The following is a 16,088-nucleotide window of genomic DNA, read 5'->3' on the forward strand; positions in this document are numbered from 1 at the left end:
TTGATTTAGATCGGCCCTTGGTAAGTCCCTCGGCGCCCGTCTTCTTGACAGTATGGGGGATCGAGAGCAAGTACCTTATAAGAAAAGAAGTTTTGAGGCTGTATCGACAAATTGGACGAAGCGCACACGAGCAGCTTGCCAACGATCAACGCTGCGTGCCTCTGCCCTCTAGTCCTCTGGGCATCGGAACCGCTGCTCGCTTGGGGCTAGCGAATGGGCTGAGATTCACTAAGCTAGGGCTTAGTGATGTTCACAAGCCAGTGGCCCCCGAGTGGCCAACAACAAGTCCCCGGGGGGTGGACTGACTTGTGCTACGATCCTTGCCGATACCACTATTTTATCCTCCGCCCACCTCTTAGTAATCGAAGTAGCGTAACACTTAACTCGAGCCGAATGTACGAATCTCGTGTACAGGGTACAGGTTTGCAAGAATCGCCCTTTCAGTCGCGCCTCCGGTGACGCTCTCACAAAATCGAAAACCTACTGTCATCCTGAGTAAAGCGGAATCAAGCAGATGCTCTTGGTTCTGGCAATCTCTTCTTTAACACGAGCTCGCCACTCCATTAGCATCGTCTTTCAGATACCAGACACGCTTCTCTGAAACAATCGATCAAATTCAATTGTTGACTCCCTCGCCTGAGTCCATTGGAGGCCAATATCAGGCTTTCATCGTCCTATGGAACCATGGCGACTCTGGTCAACTACGACTTGTCTACTTTCACAAAGCCAAGGCCCAACAAGCGCCGACTACAAGAGTTACAACACTCTGAGGCTAGGGCGCATGCCGCCCGTGTGGCATACTGGCGCAAAAGACAACTTCCTCCGACTGCCGCGCCCGAGCAAGCGCACGTCGAATCGGACCACCAGGACGCTTCGCCTGATGCATCCTCTGCTTCGGACAACGTTTCGAAAAAGCGCACGAGTCAGGATATCCAGGAGGAATCATTCGTTCAAGAGGATCCTGTTATCGGCGAACAGCCTAAAATCGCGCTTATATTCGTTAACGAATATAGCAATACATTTGGACGCGAATCTGTAACAAGCAGCAACTCAGAATCACTAGCAATTTGCCCACAACAGAGAAAGTCATCGAGCGGGAGTCATTGGCAGTCGGACTCAGGAAGTGATTTGTGCCCAGGGAGCAATGGCATGGAGACTCGGCTGGACGTTAAGACGCTCTCCGATATGAGGCTTCCAAGACACCTCAAGTCTCCCCTATTCGATCCCCTCGACACTCTGCCAGTTCCGCAAGGCGATGATGTGATTGCAGCGATGGAGCAATGTGAGTTGCCACTGTGTAGCTATAGACTCTCCGCCTCTGACATGTTACAGATCTCCACGGTTGGGCACCCTCACAGAGACCTGGGTTAAAACACCAGACCAAAAACAATCCCCTCATTAGGGATGTTTTCCATTCGGCTTTACAGAACGTAGAACTCTTCGAATCTATAATTGCACTCATCACGAGCTTCAAAGCAGCAGGACAAAACTTCCAAGGGCGCCTGTCCAATGTGTCCCTATATCACAAAGGTCAGGCACTGGCAGGCATCAGAACAAAGTTGAGCTCAGGGCTGGTCGACGAAGCCGTTATGCTGTCCACAGTATTCCTCATGATCATTGACGTACGTGCATCACTTTGTTGAGAGACCCTCCAATTAACTTTCCAAGAACGTTTTTGCAGAATCTGAAGCCTACCGTGCGCACTTAGACGGCCTTCGAAGAATGGAAAAGGCCATTCCGACGTCTGTCGAAATGCATTATGCTGGTGTCCTGCGAACTTTTGTATCGTGGTAGGTCTAGCATTGTGTCATGCTCAACATTGTCTGACTGAAATTCTAGGGCCGAATCGAATGCGTTGCTCTTGTTCGGGGACAGCGTCTCATCGCAGAGTGCACCGACGACGATGTGTGCATTGAATCATTGGGAACGGCCATCCTCAAAGACGGTGGCGAAGATGATTGCTGCCCTACCACCTGGATTCAGGTCCATTAGCGACCAGCTTTCGCCCCAGCTCATTTCAGTGCTTGGGAAGACCGTCAAGTGGACGTCCTGCATTGATCGAGGGGTCGTCGACCGATCCGACAGCGATGAGGCTTTTTTAGCGGGCTTCGATCCCCGGGCGAACAATGCTGAAGCTATGAGGCTAGCATCCAGCCACGCAATGTTGGAGAGGTCAATTTCCAAAGCGCTTTTTCTTTGTCATGCCAATATATTGAATTGGTCATGTCGCTGTGCAGTCTACCAAAGCACAGTGCTAGACCTCGCTGACACCTTTCGGTCAGACATGGTGGAGGAAGCCGGTTATGAGGAGCTCTGGACTTGGCTGGCTCTGGTCACGGCCAATGCAGCAAGACGAGGCAGACTGGAGCAAATACAAAATGGGATCCTATACAAACTCGCGGCGAGTCGAGACTGTCAATGGGGATCTATCAGAGGGGTGCTGGCGAAGTTTTTGTGGCACAGCAAGTTGGAAAGGGAATGGAAGCAGTGCTGGGAGATGGTCAGAGCCACAGAAGATTTGAAGAGATGACAGGGCCCACAATCCGACCGCACATGATACAGGGGTATTTGGCCCATTTTCTGTCATATCTAGCCCTTTGTATACCTGAATCAAGGTCGCGTGTATGAAGAGCGTTCAGTCTTCCGAACAACTTCGAGAGTGGTCACACCTGTCGGGAACCGGACGTACAGTTAATCCGGCTCCTCGGCTAACATGCCTTGGGACAAGGAGGCTAATTGTCCGCACCTCTCGTGAAACTAACGGCTAGTGCCTTCCTTCCGATCCGGGCTTGTACCCGTGTCTCCAGCCCTTCCGCTTTCCAACTCTTTCACAAATCCTTGATGCGCGCAAGACATACTACGTATCATGCTTTTGACAGTGCGTAACGGGTGATCCAGTGCAGTAATACCCAAGATGAGCGCACATACAACGCCTCAGTCAGTCTTGGCTATTCGGTCCTCACCTAGTGTATCTCGCTGACTATTTTAATAGGGGAGATGGCAAGCAGGTCAAACGAGCATGTACGGAATGTCGGCAGCAAAAGGCAAGTTACCATCGATGCACCAAATTGAGTGTGCCCGCAACGGTGTTTGGCTGTTCTCGATCACCATACGACAGCAACCACTGGTTTTGAGATGTTATTTGATCGTGCGAGCCAGACTACATCAACCCTTTGAGGTTCTACGCGTGTTCCCCGCTGACATTCTGCCGTCTAGGCCAAATGTGATGCATACCTGGATCCAGACAATCCTTGCTCACGATGCCGGAAGATGAGCAGACAATGCACCATCTCGGAGCCGTTCAAAAGAGAGCACAAACGCAAGCGAATATCTGAACTCGAACTCCGCACAGATGAATTACAGGAACAACTCAACTCTTCCGCCCAGCGCGACACTTCCGCCTTGCCAGAACCAACATGGACTGCCGTCAATTCTAATGACCATCGGAATGCCGAGAGTGAGAGCCGGCTAGCATCAGTGGCGCCTTTCTTCAGAGATGCAGCCATCGCCCCAGTCTCTTTCCGTTCTTTCTCTCAGGCTGCCGAGACTTTGCAGACTCCGGAAAGCCTTCCACGTGATCAACCAACTACAGGAACCCTACCAAGGTCTCTAGAGGGCCAGACTATCGACGCCAAAGATATTGACGCACTGTTCCAAACATACTTCCGGGAATACGCAAGTCTCATGCCCATCCTCGAGCCCTCAATGACACCAAACGCATGTTATGCTCTTTCACCGTTCCTCTTCTGGGCGATCGTCGGAGTTGGCTGTCGTACATGTCCCAACAATCCTACATTGCTCGGAGTCCTCCCACCCAAGATTCATAAGATGGCTCTGCTGTCGGTCAACTGTAACGGCTCATTACAAACTGTGCAAGCGTGGTTGCTTCTCCTGTATTGGCCATTCCCTAAAGCCAGCACAGGACAAGATTTGATTTTCCCCATGAGTGCCGCACTCTTGCACATGGCTATGCAGTTAGGATTACATCTACCGTCGTCGGGTCAAGAGTTCAGCAAAGTCCGCCTGAGGTTGAATGAGGAAGAAATGAAGAAGCGGGCTGAGACTTGGGGCTACTGCACGCTCATCTACCAGCGCTCCTGCGTAGCTAAAGGAATGCCGGCAACACCAATCCTCGATATCCCTTACGACCTCGAACAAAGAAGAGCGTTGTTCCAGAACATGTCCCCCCGGCTGAAATTCGAGCTCAAACTTCAGGACGTGGTGACAAGGGGTTCCATTGCAGTGTCGCAGAATGGCTTGCGAGTCATGTCTGCCGAGCAAGAACGGTCGTTGGACACGCTCCTAAATGTATTCCAAGCCCAGATTGCCGGTGTAGGTCTAGAGTCTGCATCGGACCTCGATCGCCTTTATGTTCAACTCTCAACTCAAAGTATATTGGCATACAACCTCTACAAATCTCCGGCGACACAGGATCCAACGTCTCTTTACGACTTATGTATGACGTGCTGTCAAGTGATCGAGTCTTTCGACCATCTCGACAGAACAGGGCAGATTTGCCTTCCAGCCGCTCCCATCTTTTTTTACCATGGTCTGATGGTGCCTTGCCACACACTGCTCCGACTGCTCAAGACCTCATTCTCCCGCTACATCAATGTCGAGAGAGCTAAGACTGCACTCTTCCTTGGGATAAGCCTGCACAAGCGAATGTCGTTGCAGAATGACGATGTTCCTGCAAGGAGTGGAGTCGCTTTGACTCAGTTATGGAACAGCACCAGGGTCTTCCGCAAATCAAACGGCACGGAAACAGTTGCGCTGCGGATCAGAAGTCGATTGTCTGGAAGTATTGTCCTTGACGGTATCGTCTGGTGGCGAGAAGAGTTTGGGGCCTTTATGGGCGTCTATCCGCCTCCTATCACTGACGCTCGAAATGATCCTCCTCCCAGTGAGAACGGCATCGTTTCGAATGGCAACGTTCTGCCCGAGGCTACAACGCCAGCTCCGGCCAAGCCGGATTATTCCACTTTCCTGGATGACCCTATGTTGACCGAGTTTGGTTGGCCTGTGGATGACGATATTTTTTCGTCCATATGGGCTGATAACACGCTCGGAAATCTGTGAAGGAAGAGGTTTTTGTATGACTAGTGTGTATTGATATTGCAGCAGACTTGAACACGTCTCGGGTATTGAATACTGCTTCTCTCCCAGACCATTGGAGAACAAGGCCCCAACGGCATATGTAGGCTGAATTTGAACCATCCGACGCGAAACAAGAAGCCAAACTCTACTCCCATTTGTGCTCGAAAATCCCGATCCAAATGCCATACCCAAGGATCTTGCCTCTGATTGCTTCCTGCAATTCAGCTTTTGTTGCCACGGGCTTCATCTTCTCGAGATCCAGTTTCTCCCTCAACGCAATTACCTGGAAGAAGTATCTATGCTCGCCGTGGCCTACTGGTGGTCGGGGTCCACCGTAGATGGTTCCTCGGATATTCTTGCCCAACCGGAACCCGCCTTTCAGCCACTTTGCCTCACCAGCTTGCCTTGCCGTATCGACTTGCAGATCTTCTGGACCAATGTGCGTTTTCGCTGGTGGGATGGCGTAGTACATGCCATGGTTGGGCACGATGGGGAGCGGCGCGTCGGGGTCTTCGCAGAGCAGGATATACTCTTTGATGTCGGAGTGGGAGATGTCTGCGTCGGGAGCCAACGACCATGAGAGTTCCGGGAATCTGCTCGCGCCGAGCGCGCTATGCTCGATGCCCAAATGGGAGCCGGAGGGGCCGACGTCGGGAGAGGTGAGTTCGATGTTCTTAGGGACATTGGCGAAGAGGGTGGCATTGTTGGTGAAGAGTTTCGCGTCGCGACCCTTTGAATTGTAGAGTAGGCGCGCGAGGTAGTATTCTAGATATCGGAGAATGGCCATTGCGACTGCGACGGTACTACGTACGTACTACTGTGTACGTAGGTGAGGTGAGGTGAGTTGCGCCGCAGACGGGTCCCAGACTGTCCAGTATGGGTTTGAGAGACGTCCGATGGGGGATCTGGGAACGACCTACGGAGGATCCGTAAATGCGGTACTCGTACGATGGCAAACCTTTTTAATCGAGTGGCAAGCCGGTGCGCCGGAGTCGGAAGATGTGCGGTTTGCACGGTTATGAAATGATCTTCGCTTTGGAGGGTTTAGGCATCGGACCTTACCTAGGTGGTTGATGGCGGACGAGCAATACCGGAGTAGACTGTACCATCGGTGGTACTGTGGTAGGCTACCTAGGTAACTCTTACGAGCTATCACACTTACATATCCGTACATAAGGTACTTTACCTAGTAATGGGCACACCGGGATTGCCTTGGAACCGGGGACTTGCTGCAAATGCAATGTAGATGGGGCAGCCAATTGGAATGCAGGAGGGGTCACCGTAGCGGTCAGGGATTTGTGTGAACGAACCCACCCTCCCTATCTCAGCTGCAGAGGACCGGGCCTGAACCGGAGGACTGGAAAAAGGATGGTTGTTTCTTTTGTTTTTAAGTATTCGGAGCAATTAGAACCTCCGTCGTCGATTTTCGTTTTGCAGTTTTGATGAAATGATAACGCTGCTTGGTGATATCACGTACAGTCACCAGTCACCTCGGAGCAGCGAGGTCAATATACTGCAGTGGCCTTGCATCCCTCAACGTACTTCTTGGCCTTGTTGCCCAGCCTTATCTATGGCATGTTTGCGATCGGCCATGGATGAATCGATGGACCACAAGTATTCAATTTGGCAGGACTGGAAAATACTACTATTTTTGTTTCTTCGCTGGGGGGTATAGCTCGATCCGAGTAGCCGCATTTCTAATCCTCATTATTATGCGATCGTGGCATCCCGATGTAACTGTGCAGTGTGTAGAAGCCGAAGAGATCCGGAGAAGCAGACAAGGGGGGGAAATGGCGCGAAAGCAGGAGAAAATATGGAACCCGATGGGTAGGAGGTAGGAGGTTCTGGAAGTCCTGGAAGTTGAGCCAGACCAAGACCGACGAAAGGCGATGGACGATGGACGTGGATGGACTGATCCTGCTTGGCTTCCTAGCTACTGTAGATGGCGGTACTCCGTACCGAGTGTACTTATCTGGCTTATCTGGTAGTTCAGGTATTGGGATTGTAGGTACTCCGTATGGGATGATGGATCTTCCTTTCGCCCGGGCCGGCGCCATCCTTGGAATCGATGGAGACATTTCATGGACAAATACTCCGTACAGCTGATCGCGACATGGGTAGAGAAAAGGTTAGATGGGCCACAGCATCGTGGACAGGCCTCCGTCCACGCCGGCTGAGATGAGTTTGCTCAAACAGCAGCGTGTCTATCTGAGTGGCTGTAAGTGAGACGGCGAGGTGTGAGTTAGGGCACTAAGCGCTGCCTAGGTAAGCCGTAAGGCAACGACCCTAGGTGCTACCTAAGTTAGGCTTGCTGGGCGTTCGCAGGAAAGGCCCTCTAATAAAGAGTTTCCTACGCAAGCACGTGGCAAGGTACATCGCTGCGCACCTTAGGTGAGGCACGCAGGTTCTGTCACGTGACTATGTATATAGCCGCTGGCTTCTTATCAGTAATCATCACGTGCGCACTCTTGCGTTATTATTTGCAGCGCACAAATCGTAATGCCTGGGCAGCACCCGCGGGCAGTGTGTGGCCACCACCAGTGACCACTTAATTAGTACTAACAACTGACCACTGACCACCCGTTCGCCCCTCCAAGTTCCAACCTCGACCAGGTGCCTCCGTCTCGTCTCCTGCATGTTCTTTCCATCTTCCAACCAAATCCCTTCCTCTCTATCCATAACACCACTTTCATCTTTCCAAGGTCACGTAAGAGGCGTGCTCTCATCTCCTCGCTGTCACCCATCCTTGACTTGTTCTTCTCCAAGCCAATCCGGGTTTCCGCCCCTTGTTTCTGCCGCGAGTCATTTTATACGAAACGTCCGTCCTGTGATCTGCACAATCTGCCCAGCCCTGCGACCGATATAATCAACAAAGTGTCATCCTCCGGCGCGCCTCAAGCCTTTTTACACAGTACACGCTTTTTCAGGATCCCACGGCCTGATCGCGGGCGGTCAAATTTTGCAACCCTAAGCCGGTGTGTGCTCGCTTAGTTAATTCATCGCTCCCAGACGCCGATCTGACGTCGCCCGGACCAGCCGAATCTTCCGTGCCATCCTACGCTAGACGCTCAGCATCCCAGCCTCACTTAAAAATAACGACATCATCGAGGCCGACAGGGCTTTCCTTCAATGAGTCGAGCTTGAAGAGAGAATGGAACAGCCTGACCATTGTCTATAGGACTTCTCTCTCTCTCTCTTTTTGCCCCTCTCCCCTCAGCAACTAACGCCTCAAAATGCCGATGCGGCCCAACATGCTCAAACGGGTACGTAGCCACACGAACCGACAATCTCTGAGCGACCTGGTACACGGCAGAGGAAATTCGCCGCATCCTCAACCAGACACCATCTCCGGCCACAAGCAAATCGAAGAGGAAACTCTGCCCAAATACAACGCGGATAATTTCTATCCGGTTCGCTTAGGTGAAGTCTTGAATGACCGGTATAAGTTATGTGTGAAGTTGGGCTTTGGCATGACTGCAACAGTCTGGCTCGCCCGGGATCTGCATGCGTATGTGTCCTGCATCTAAATTCCAGATGTCCAACTAACCGGCAAACAGTGAGCAAAGTGCTGGCAACCACAAATATGTCACCATCAAAATCAACGTCAACACCTTGAGCGAGGACTTCCTGAACGGCCGGCGCGAAATTGCACAGAAGCTTTTTTCGGCCAACCCTGATCATCCAGGCTACAACCACATCCGATTTATGCGCGACACCTTCAAGATCAGGAATCGCCATGGCGAGCATCTTTGCATCGTTTATGACGTCCTCCGTGAACCCATTGATGCATGTATGGAGAAATTCCCCGGTCGACGTTTCAACTCTGAGAAACTCCGCAAACTCTTGCCCGCTCTTCTCAAAGGTCTCGATTATCTCCACACAGAATGTGGGGTGGTGCATACCGACCTCAAAGCAGACAACATCATGATGGGTCTAGGTGACCCGACCATTCTCGATCGGTTTGTGCAACGTGAAATCGATCACCCGTCGCCGCGAAAAATGCCAGACTCTCATGGCCGAATCATCTACACATCATGCAGCGACTTTGGCGAGGCTCCTACAGACGTGGTCATTGCATCCGCCAAGATCACTGATATTGGTCTAGCAGCGTGGGGAACCGGCAAAAACACCAAGCCAATCCAATCCAATGCCTTCATGGCCCCCGAGGTCATATTACAAGCTGGCTGGTCGTATCCTGCCGACATATGGAATCTAGGGGTGATGCTGTGGGATCTTTTCGAGACCTTTGGCCTATTTGACGCCATGGACACGAGACCGGGCCATTACCGCCCAGAGAAGCACCTGGGGTTGATGATAGCGCTGTTAGGCCCGCCGCCAGTAGAGTTCCTCAAGCGAGGAGCCAAGTCGTCCCATTATTTTGACAACGACGGCAAGTTCAAATATCCGGACTACATCGACAAAGAGATATCTTTTGATTCTTCGATTCAAAGGCTCAGGGGAGAAGAAAAGGAGTTGTTCCTCGACATGGCTCAGCATATGATCTGTTGGGTGCCCGAAGAACGGTGGACAGCCAAGCAGTTACTGGAGCATCCCTACCTGACCAAGGAACGAGATTACATTCCCACACCAGGCAATTTGTCTCGTGCTTCGACCGCATCATTCCAATCCATCATTCCGTCGCGGACTGGAACTCCGAATCCAGCACCATCGAATTCAGTATCCCGACGGACGTCGAACCTGGAAAGGATACCTTCGCGCGAGTACTTGGTACCCAATGGAATGGGGACGTCGCCGGACAAACCATCCTCGAGACCTACCACGCCGGCCACTTCCACTATGACGCTACCGCATCATGTGAAGAGAAGCGATGATAAGAATGGCTCTTCGGCGATGACGAGTCCCGGAGGACACCTTGCACTCAGTCACAATGTTGCGAACAAGTGCTCACAGGACCTCATCGATTCGATTCTGAGCAAGGGAAGGAACCATAACGGCCAGAACGGCCAGAACAATGGTACAACTCGCTCATCGATGGACTGCAACAATACGCCGACCAAGTAATGCATACTGGCTGAATTGGGAATGGCCCTGTCGATTTTATAGTTGCTGGATACCCGTCTGTACGGAGCCTGGGGGGTTTTATAGGGCATGGTTGTACGGAGTTCACGGCGTGCTGGATCCCAGATGGGCTGTCCAGCAGAGCGCTTGTTCGGAAATTTGGCTGGCCTTCTTGAGCGAGCACCTTTTCATGTGGAAACTACATGGGCTCAGAAAAGCTGCATCGGTGGGTTTGGGCGGGCAGCCGAGACCGAAGTCGAGCATCTATGTTTTTTTGTCTGGTACGGCAAGTGAAAGAATGCATCACGCTCGCCCACACGCTTCCTTGAGCGTACAGAGTATAGATGTTGGTCCAGTTCCTCTTTTCCCCTAGGCACTAGTATCTACCTAGCTACCTGCCTGCGTGCATGTGTCATATGTGCCTCTTACCGTGTCTTGTTTCAGTACAAACCTACAAAATCTCACAGTATTCTCCTTTTCCCTGTGGGGACTACTGCCAGTGCTCTCTCTTCGGAGGGCTCGGGAGGAAGACGCGCCAGGTGTGTGTGTGTGTGTGCAAGGAGGATTGCGGTGCGGTGCGGTTCGGTTCGGGTTGGACGAGGGCGTGGCACGTTCTCGTCTGCATCAGCTCCCACGTCCCATGACTGTCATGTGTTCAGGAGTCGCCGTCCTTTCGAGGGGGGCGATGACAGATTGGGGTTTCTTGTTCTTGTTTGACGGCGTCGAATCACTGCGCAGGATGAAGGTGCGTGGGTGTTGTGTAAGGGAAGAGATGTTTGTGCAGGTTGACGAATGAGGCCACGGCCGGACCAAGCGTGCGAGTTGTGCCACGACGTGCCTAAGTAATAGTAACGCGCCGAGGGGGGGAGGCTCACTAGGCTCACTAGGCTTAAAACTTTGGGGACACACTCACCTGCAGGTAGGCACTAACTAGGCCTCACTAACTTAGTTAGCCTGCAACAGTTAAGCTTGTTAAGTTAAGGGCCACAGGCAGGGCAGTGTGGGTTTCATTTAGGCGAGTGTGGCTGGATCGGAAGGGAGAGGTGAGGAGAGGAGAGGAGAGGAGAGGAGGAGGATAACAATGCGAAAGAGAAATTGGGGAACTGGCACGTGACTAGGAAAAGAAAATATATACCCAAATATCCAAAACAAAGGCGGTCAGCCGAATTGGGTGAGTGAATTTGCCTTATGAGGAAATATAGCGGCAGTAATTTTTCTCTTGCTGGTACAGTAAAGTCTCTAGAAGGTGACGTCGGCGACGTGTCAAGTCGGCTTCTCTCACTATCCCCAGGTTTATTGCGCGGGCAGCGTACGTACCTTAGGTAGGTGGTTATATTGCCAAGTTTTGTGTCTTATCCTACGACTTTGGCCGCTGAACTTCTTCTTTGTCCTCCCTCCTCCCTACTATACTCCTTCCTTGACCTTTTGCGGGCGGTGAAAGCTGTGGTGGGCGTTTTGAAGATACGTAGTCATTATCCCTCGATGGCGGCCCAGCCAGGGGTCTTTTCGTTCGTGTTTTGATCAGCATTTGGTGGTTGGGAAGCCGCGTTCATGGGTCGATTTCCTCGGCATAACGGGGCACGTGTCGATGATCGACGGGCAGGGTTACGGGACGGTGTTGCGTCGTCAAAGCGCGTCGTCGGTGCCGGCGGAGATGGTCACGGTTATGGGCATGTCATTCTGAACCTCCCCATGGCGTTGAGCTGCCCCAGGAGGCATAAGTTCAGTCCAGGTCAGCGAGGCGCTCGGTGAGTTGGGCTGATGGTAGGTGGTGGTCCGGCCCTGTGGCACCGAAAATCCTGAAACGAGCAACGAACTAGCTAATAGGTACGGATTATCAGATTTTGTTTTGTTGGTGTTAGGTTCAACAACAATTGCAGATGTGGTAAATTCGTTCACCGGATCCCCGTCCATAGACCGTGGAGGCTCTCTCTGGGGGGTGCTACGGGAGGGTTTCGCGATCAGCACCACATATGAGAGTGTGTCTTGTCTACCAATTCCGATCCGGCCTCTACTTGGTCCACATCGAAGGAGTCCAGAACAACCATCCACACGACGCGCCAGGAGGACCGCAATCATACTGCGCCGGCATCCACGGGGATTTGTTTTCCGTCGGTTGCAGGACTGGACTTGGTTGCTACTTTCTGACTTCTTACCCTTAACCGTCAACATCCAGGCGACAAACATCAGGGCGCGCACAGTCGGGGTTGTTATATCAGGTGTCACCGCTTCTTTGAGCCCTGCACACCACAAGGCTCCTACTGGCTCCTGCTGCAGTAGAGAAGCGACCACCTACTCAGACCTGCCCCGGGTGCTAATAAGGCGGACTGCAGACGCTTCCCAGCGCCTTCGACAAAAGACACGCATGGATCGGAGCAATGAGAACGATCCAAGGGCGAACAGTCGTGCTCCACCATCTGCATGTCGGCTATGAGAATGCCAGACCGCCATGTGCATCTCCTACGAAGATCTGGCTGCCTTTCTACCTTATTATATCCGGCCTTTGCTTGGTTGAACTGTGTGTCTTCGCAGATACACTTTTGGGGGGAGTGTCCCCTGCTCCAGACTCCGGCTCTGCTTTTTGAAATTGTCCTGACAGGCATCTCGCTTGTATGCAACATGTCTGAACCTACCGGTCTCATTGAGCTCTACCGTGGGGAAGATCCTGTCGTTGAGTCTGTTTCCCTCCGAAGAGCACCCATGGGGTAATGCCTCCCTTACTAACCATGCAAGAGTATAGTTGCGGTTCATGGTCTCAATGGCCATCCGCTGCGCACATGGACCACAAAGTCCGGAAAGTGCTGGATGAAGGAGCCAGACATGCTACCGGCACATCTGAAGCAGTCGAGGGTTCTGACTTACGGCTACAACGCGGACGTGCTGTCGGTTCTGGGCAAGGCTTCTGACGATCGCATCCTCGAACATGCCCATACACTTGTCGCCGAACTGGTTGCCGATCGCCAGGTGAGGTCCATCTCTGACCAGGAGATATTGGGGGGCAGTCTGACATTGACCACTCGTTGTACAGTTGGACAAAGCTGCTCGGAGGCCCCTCATCTTTATCTGCCATTCGCTTGGAGGGATCATCGTCAAAAGAGTAAGTTAGGCAGGCATTTTCCTTGCCTCACCCGCATACTAATGGCCATTTGTTGTTCAGGCGAATAGTCCTCTCACATAGCCGTACGGCTCGATCCATCGAAACCATGCACTCTATCTTTGTGTCTCCCTGCGGAATATTGTTTTTTGGGACGCCACGTGATGGCAGCGACAAGGTGAAACTGGCCTCTTATTCACGGCCATTGATGGATGCTGTGATACCGTCCAAAGTCTGCGACACCACCGGGTGAACTTCTCGATGCCCTCAAACCAGGGTCGCAAGTCTTGAAGGACATCACCGACATGTTTGCTCCGCTGATGAAGAGATTTCGCATCTTCTTCTTCTGGGAGCAGGAGAAGACCAATCTAGGTGCGACGACAGATTATGTGAGTGTATTCAACTGTGCTTTTGGCCAGTTTTAGACTGCCGCATGGGATAGTCCTCGTGGCTGACTGTATGCAGATTGTCACTGAGTCTTCGGCGGCGCCCATCCTCGACGGTACGGAGCGTTGTGGTCTTGCTTATGATCATCGACACATGTGCAGATTCGAGTCCCGGACTTCGCCTGGATACAAAGTCGTAGTTGCCGCATTGATGCGTTATTCTGAGGATGCTGGGGCAATTATCGCCCAAAGATGGCTGAACAACGACGCAACACTGAGTTCAGTGCGTGCAGGTGAAGCTGCAGAGCTCTTCCAAACAACCGATCCGCGTCCGTTTGTGGATGCTGGAGAGAAATCGCATTGAGAAGCTTGTAATCTGGTTCAGAAATGTCAAGAGTGCATTTCAACCTTGCAGCCTTCAGTGATGGACATGACCAGTGTCATTGTTTGCTTTTCGACGCCTGTCACCTCCACCCGCTCGGTGGAAGGCAGTCTAATGACCGGGAAGCGTTGCATCAGGCGAACAATGGTGTATGCCGCTTCGGTGAGGGCAAAATCCACTTACCAAACGTGTCAGCTCTGCGACCATTGTCCAAAAGATCTCAGTCAATCAGGAAGAAGCACTTACTTCCCAGGCAGATCCTTGGTCCGCCATTGAAGGGCAGATAACCCCATTTAGCATCCGTAGAATTGCGATTTAGAGGCATGTCCTCGTCCCATCTTTCGGGACGAAAGCCCTCGGCGTCCATTCCGTAAAGATCTGGTCTGCGATGCAAAGCATAAACGCAATATGCAACAGCCGCGCCCTTGGGGATGAGCACAGGAGATTTGCGATCCGAGCCACCGCCGGTAGGTAGTATGGTGGTTCTCGTTGCGGTGCGGGTGTTGACTGGCACGGAGGGGTACAGACGAAGTGCTGCGGACGATTAGCAGATCCAGACTAGAGTCGCTTGACCATGGGGCGTGGCAAGAGAGTCACTCACTCTCCTTCAGGACATTCTGCAGATATTTCATTTCTCTGAGATCATTTCTGGTGAGCTCTTCTTTCCCCTCACACGCATCCTTGATCTCCACGCGCAGCTTGTCGAGGGCACGTGGATAGCGAACTAGTAAGAAGCTGGGAACAAGTGTCAGCGGTTGGATGATGTGCAAGATGTGGTGTCTGAGGGTGTCTTACAAGGTCCAAGAAAGCAGGCATGCCGTGGTATCACGGCCAGCGACCAAAATGTTGATGATCTGGCTTCTGAGAGCATTTCGATCTGGGATGATCTCTGATACTGTCTTCAGAAACGTGTGTCTCTCTTCACCAGTGGTGCCACATTTTTCCTGCGCCAAGTTTTGTTTGATGATCCAATCGGCGAACTTGTGAACATCGGCGCATGCTCGTTGGAATTTGGGACCGCCTATGAGCCAGTAGAAATCCAAGAGCCGAAATCTCTTTGCCACATATTCTTGCGCGATGTTGAAGGCGTCGGCAAAAGTTTGCTCCCCAGCCGACTTTGGTGCTCTCAGACTTCGCACAGATTCTCCGAATAGGAACGCAGTGGTGGTGTCTAGAGTGAGCCGGAAGAACAAAGGCTGAAGGTCGACGACTCCTCCAATGGACGGAATCGCGGTCAAGAGATCCTCGATGGCGTCGCCAAACACTCCCAGATTGTCATACTGCTTGTGCGCAAACTGCGGTCTGAGCAATTCTCGGGAATGCTTCCACGCTGGCCCCTCTTGAGTAAAGATGCCATCGCCGAACATTGGGAATGTAATCGCCCTTCTTAGTCCCATGCTGTAATCTGAACACATTTCAGCCGTTGTTGTGGACGAAAGCAGGGCTGCAGGGTACCTTTGAAATTGGTGCTCAGGATCGCTTCCAAGTTGGCGGGATCGATGGTTCCAAAGGCTTGGGTGCCCAGGAAAACTTGGTCCAAGGTATTTCCAGTCTGTCGAAAGTGGAGGAGAAAAAGCTCCATCAGTCGTGATTCCGTGTTGGCCCTGAAGATCTGTTCAAGGCGGTCGATGCCGAGTGGCCGTTGATTCTGAAGTCTGGGTGGTGGTAGGCAGCCGTGACGTTGCGCCAGCTGCTGCTCCTCCTTCTAAGACATCGTCGGTAAGAAAAGATCTACTTGAAAGTCATCGTGCCTTGCCAACTCACTCGACATTGTGTATGGCTTTGAAATCGATCGCCAACGAATCGAAAAAGCAAAACGGAGAATATTGCAAGCACGACGTATGTGCACATCATGCTTCACGAACAACCGACATACACTGACATCAGGGTAGTAGTATGGTCGTTGAGAGATGAAGAAGAAAAGCACCTTGAGGAGAAGTTGCCTTCCGCGCGAGACTCCATGTGGCTTGCTGTTGTCTCTGGAGTCCCCAACCCCGTCACATCGCGTCACTCGATTTGTGGGATCGATGGCAGATGACAGCTGGAGTTGCACCAGATCTCTGAGAGGGGTTCACAGGCCGCGAAGGAGGAGCTGATGGAGTTGATAGAG

General features: G+C 52.1%; 6 protein-coding genes across 6 annotated transcripts; 4 read left to right on the forward strand and 2 right to left on the reverse strand.

Annotated features, from left to right (window-relative positions):
- The first annotated feature begins 396 nt into the window (after positions 1-396).
- PV05_09875 (uncharacterized protein) lies at positions 397-2,617 on the forward strand. Its single transcript, XM_013456254.1, has 4 exons — positions 397-1,282; positions 1,333-1,622; positions 1,669-1,790; positions 1,840-2,617. The coding sequence occupies exons 1-4, from the start codon at positions 685-687 to the stop codon at positions 2,528-2,530; spliced, it is 1,701 nt and encodes a 566-aa protein (XP_013311708.1). The 5' UTR covers positions 397-684; the 3' UTR covers positions 2,531-2,617.
- A 186-nt stretch (positions 2,618-2,803) lies between these two features.
- Positions 2,804-5,232, forward strand: PV05_09876 (uncharacterized protein). The gene is made up of 3 exons (XM_013456255.1): positions 2,804-2,937; positions 2,993-3,044; positions 3,217-5,232. Exons 1-3 carry the CDS (start codon positions 2,915-2,917, stop codon positions 5,077-5,079), a joined length of 1,938 nt encoding a protein of 645 aa, XP_013311709.1. The 5' UTR covers positions 2,804-2,914; the 3' UTR covers positions 5,080-5,232.
- Positions 5,233-5,242: 10 nt separating this feature from the next.
- On the reverse strand, positions 5,243-6,123 carry PV05_09877 (uncharacterized protein; the record flags this gene model as incomplete). The annotated part of the gene is made up of 1 exon (XM_013456256.1): positions 5,243-6,123. Exon 1 carries the CDS (start codon positions 5,882-5,884, stop codon positions 5,243-5,245), a length of 642 nt encoding a protein of 213 aa, XP_013311710.1. The 5' UTR covers positions 5,885-6,123.
- Positions 6,124-7,709: 1,586 nt separating this feature from the next.
- PV05_09878 (uncharacterized protein) lies at positions 7,710-11,159 on the forward strand. Its single transcript, XM_013456257.1, has 2 exons — positions 7,710-8,605; positions 8,655-11,159. Exons 1-2 carry the CDS (start codon positions 8,331-8,333, stop codon positions 10,117-10,119), a joined length of 1,740 nt encoding a protein of 579 aa, XP_013311711.1. The 5' UTR covers positions 7,710-8,330; the 3' UTR covers positions 10,120-11,159.
- Positions 11,160-12,735: 1,576 nt separating this feature from the next.
- Positions 12,736-13,960, forward strand: PV05_09879 (uncharacterized protein; the record flags this gene model as incomplete). Its single annotated transcript, XM_013456258.1, has 5 exons — positions 12,736-12,795; positions 12,850-13,080; positions 13,145-13,213; positions 13,444-13,599; positions 13,676-13,960. The coding sequence occupies 5 exons, from the start codon at positions 12,736-12,738 to the stop codon at positions 13,958-13,960; spliced, it is 801 nt and encodes a 266-aa protein (XP_013311712.1).
- Positions 13,961-13,986: 26 nt separating this feature from the next.
- Positions 13,987-15,749, reverse strand: PV05_09880 (uncharacterized protein; the record flags this gene model as incomplete). The annotated part of the gene is made up of 6 exons (XM_013456259.1): positions 13,987-14,156; positions 14,225-14,512; positions 14,580-14,713; positions 14,774-15,383; positions 15,434-15,683; positions 15,714-15,749. 6 exons carry the CDS (start codon positions 15,747-15,749, stop codon positions 13,987-13,989), a joined length of 1,488 nt encoding a protein of 495 aa, XP_013311713.1.
- Between the last annotated feature and the right edge of the window lie 339 nt (positions 15,750-16,088).

Source organism: Exophiala xenobiotica, assembly GCF_000835505.1.
Source record: "Exophiala xenobiotica strain CBS 118157 unplaced genomic scaffold supercont1.6, whole genome shotgun sequence".
NCBI classification, from domain to species: domain Eukaryota; kingdom Fungi; phylum Ascomycota; class Eurotiomycetes; order Chaetothyriales; family Herpotrichiellaceae; genus Exophiala; species Exophiala xenobiotica.

Coding starts and splice junctions, on each gene's coding strand:
- PV05_09876 (XM_013456255.1), top strand. CDS start 2,915: ATGAGCGCACATACAACGCCTCA. Junction 2,938..2,992: donor AGCGCACATACAACGCCTCA/GTCAGTCTTGGC, acceptor CTATTTTAATAG/GGGAGATGGCAAGCAGGTCA. Junction 3,045..3,216: donor CGGAATGTCGGCAGCAAAAG/GCAAGTTACCAT, acceptor TCTGCCGTCTAG/GCCAAATGTGATGCATACCT.
- PV05_09875 (XM_013456254.1), top strand. CDS start 685: ATGGCGACTCTGGTCAACTACGACTTGTCTACTTTCACAAAGCCAAGG. Junction 1,283..1,332: donor GATTGCAGCGATGGAGCAAT/GTGAGTTGCCAC, acceptor GACATGTTACAG/ATCTCCACGGTTGGGCACCC. Junction 1,623..1,668: donor TATTCCTCATGATCATTGAC/GTACGTGCATCA, acceptor TAACTTTCCAAG/AACGTTTTTGCAGAATCTGA.
- PV05_09878 (XM_013456257.1), top strand. CDS start 8,331: ATGCCGATGCGGCCCAACATGCTCAAACGGGTACGTAGCCACACGAAC. Junction 8,606..8,654: donor CTCGCCCGGGATCTGCATGC/GTATGTGTCCTG, acceptor ACCGGCAAACAG/TGAGCAAAGTGCTGGCAACC.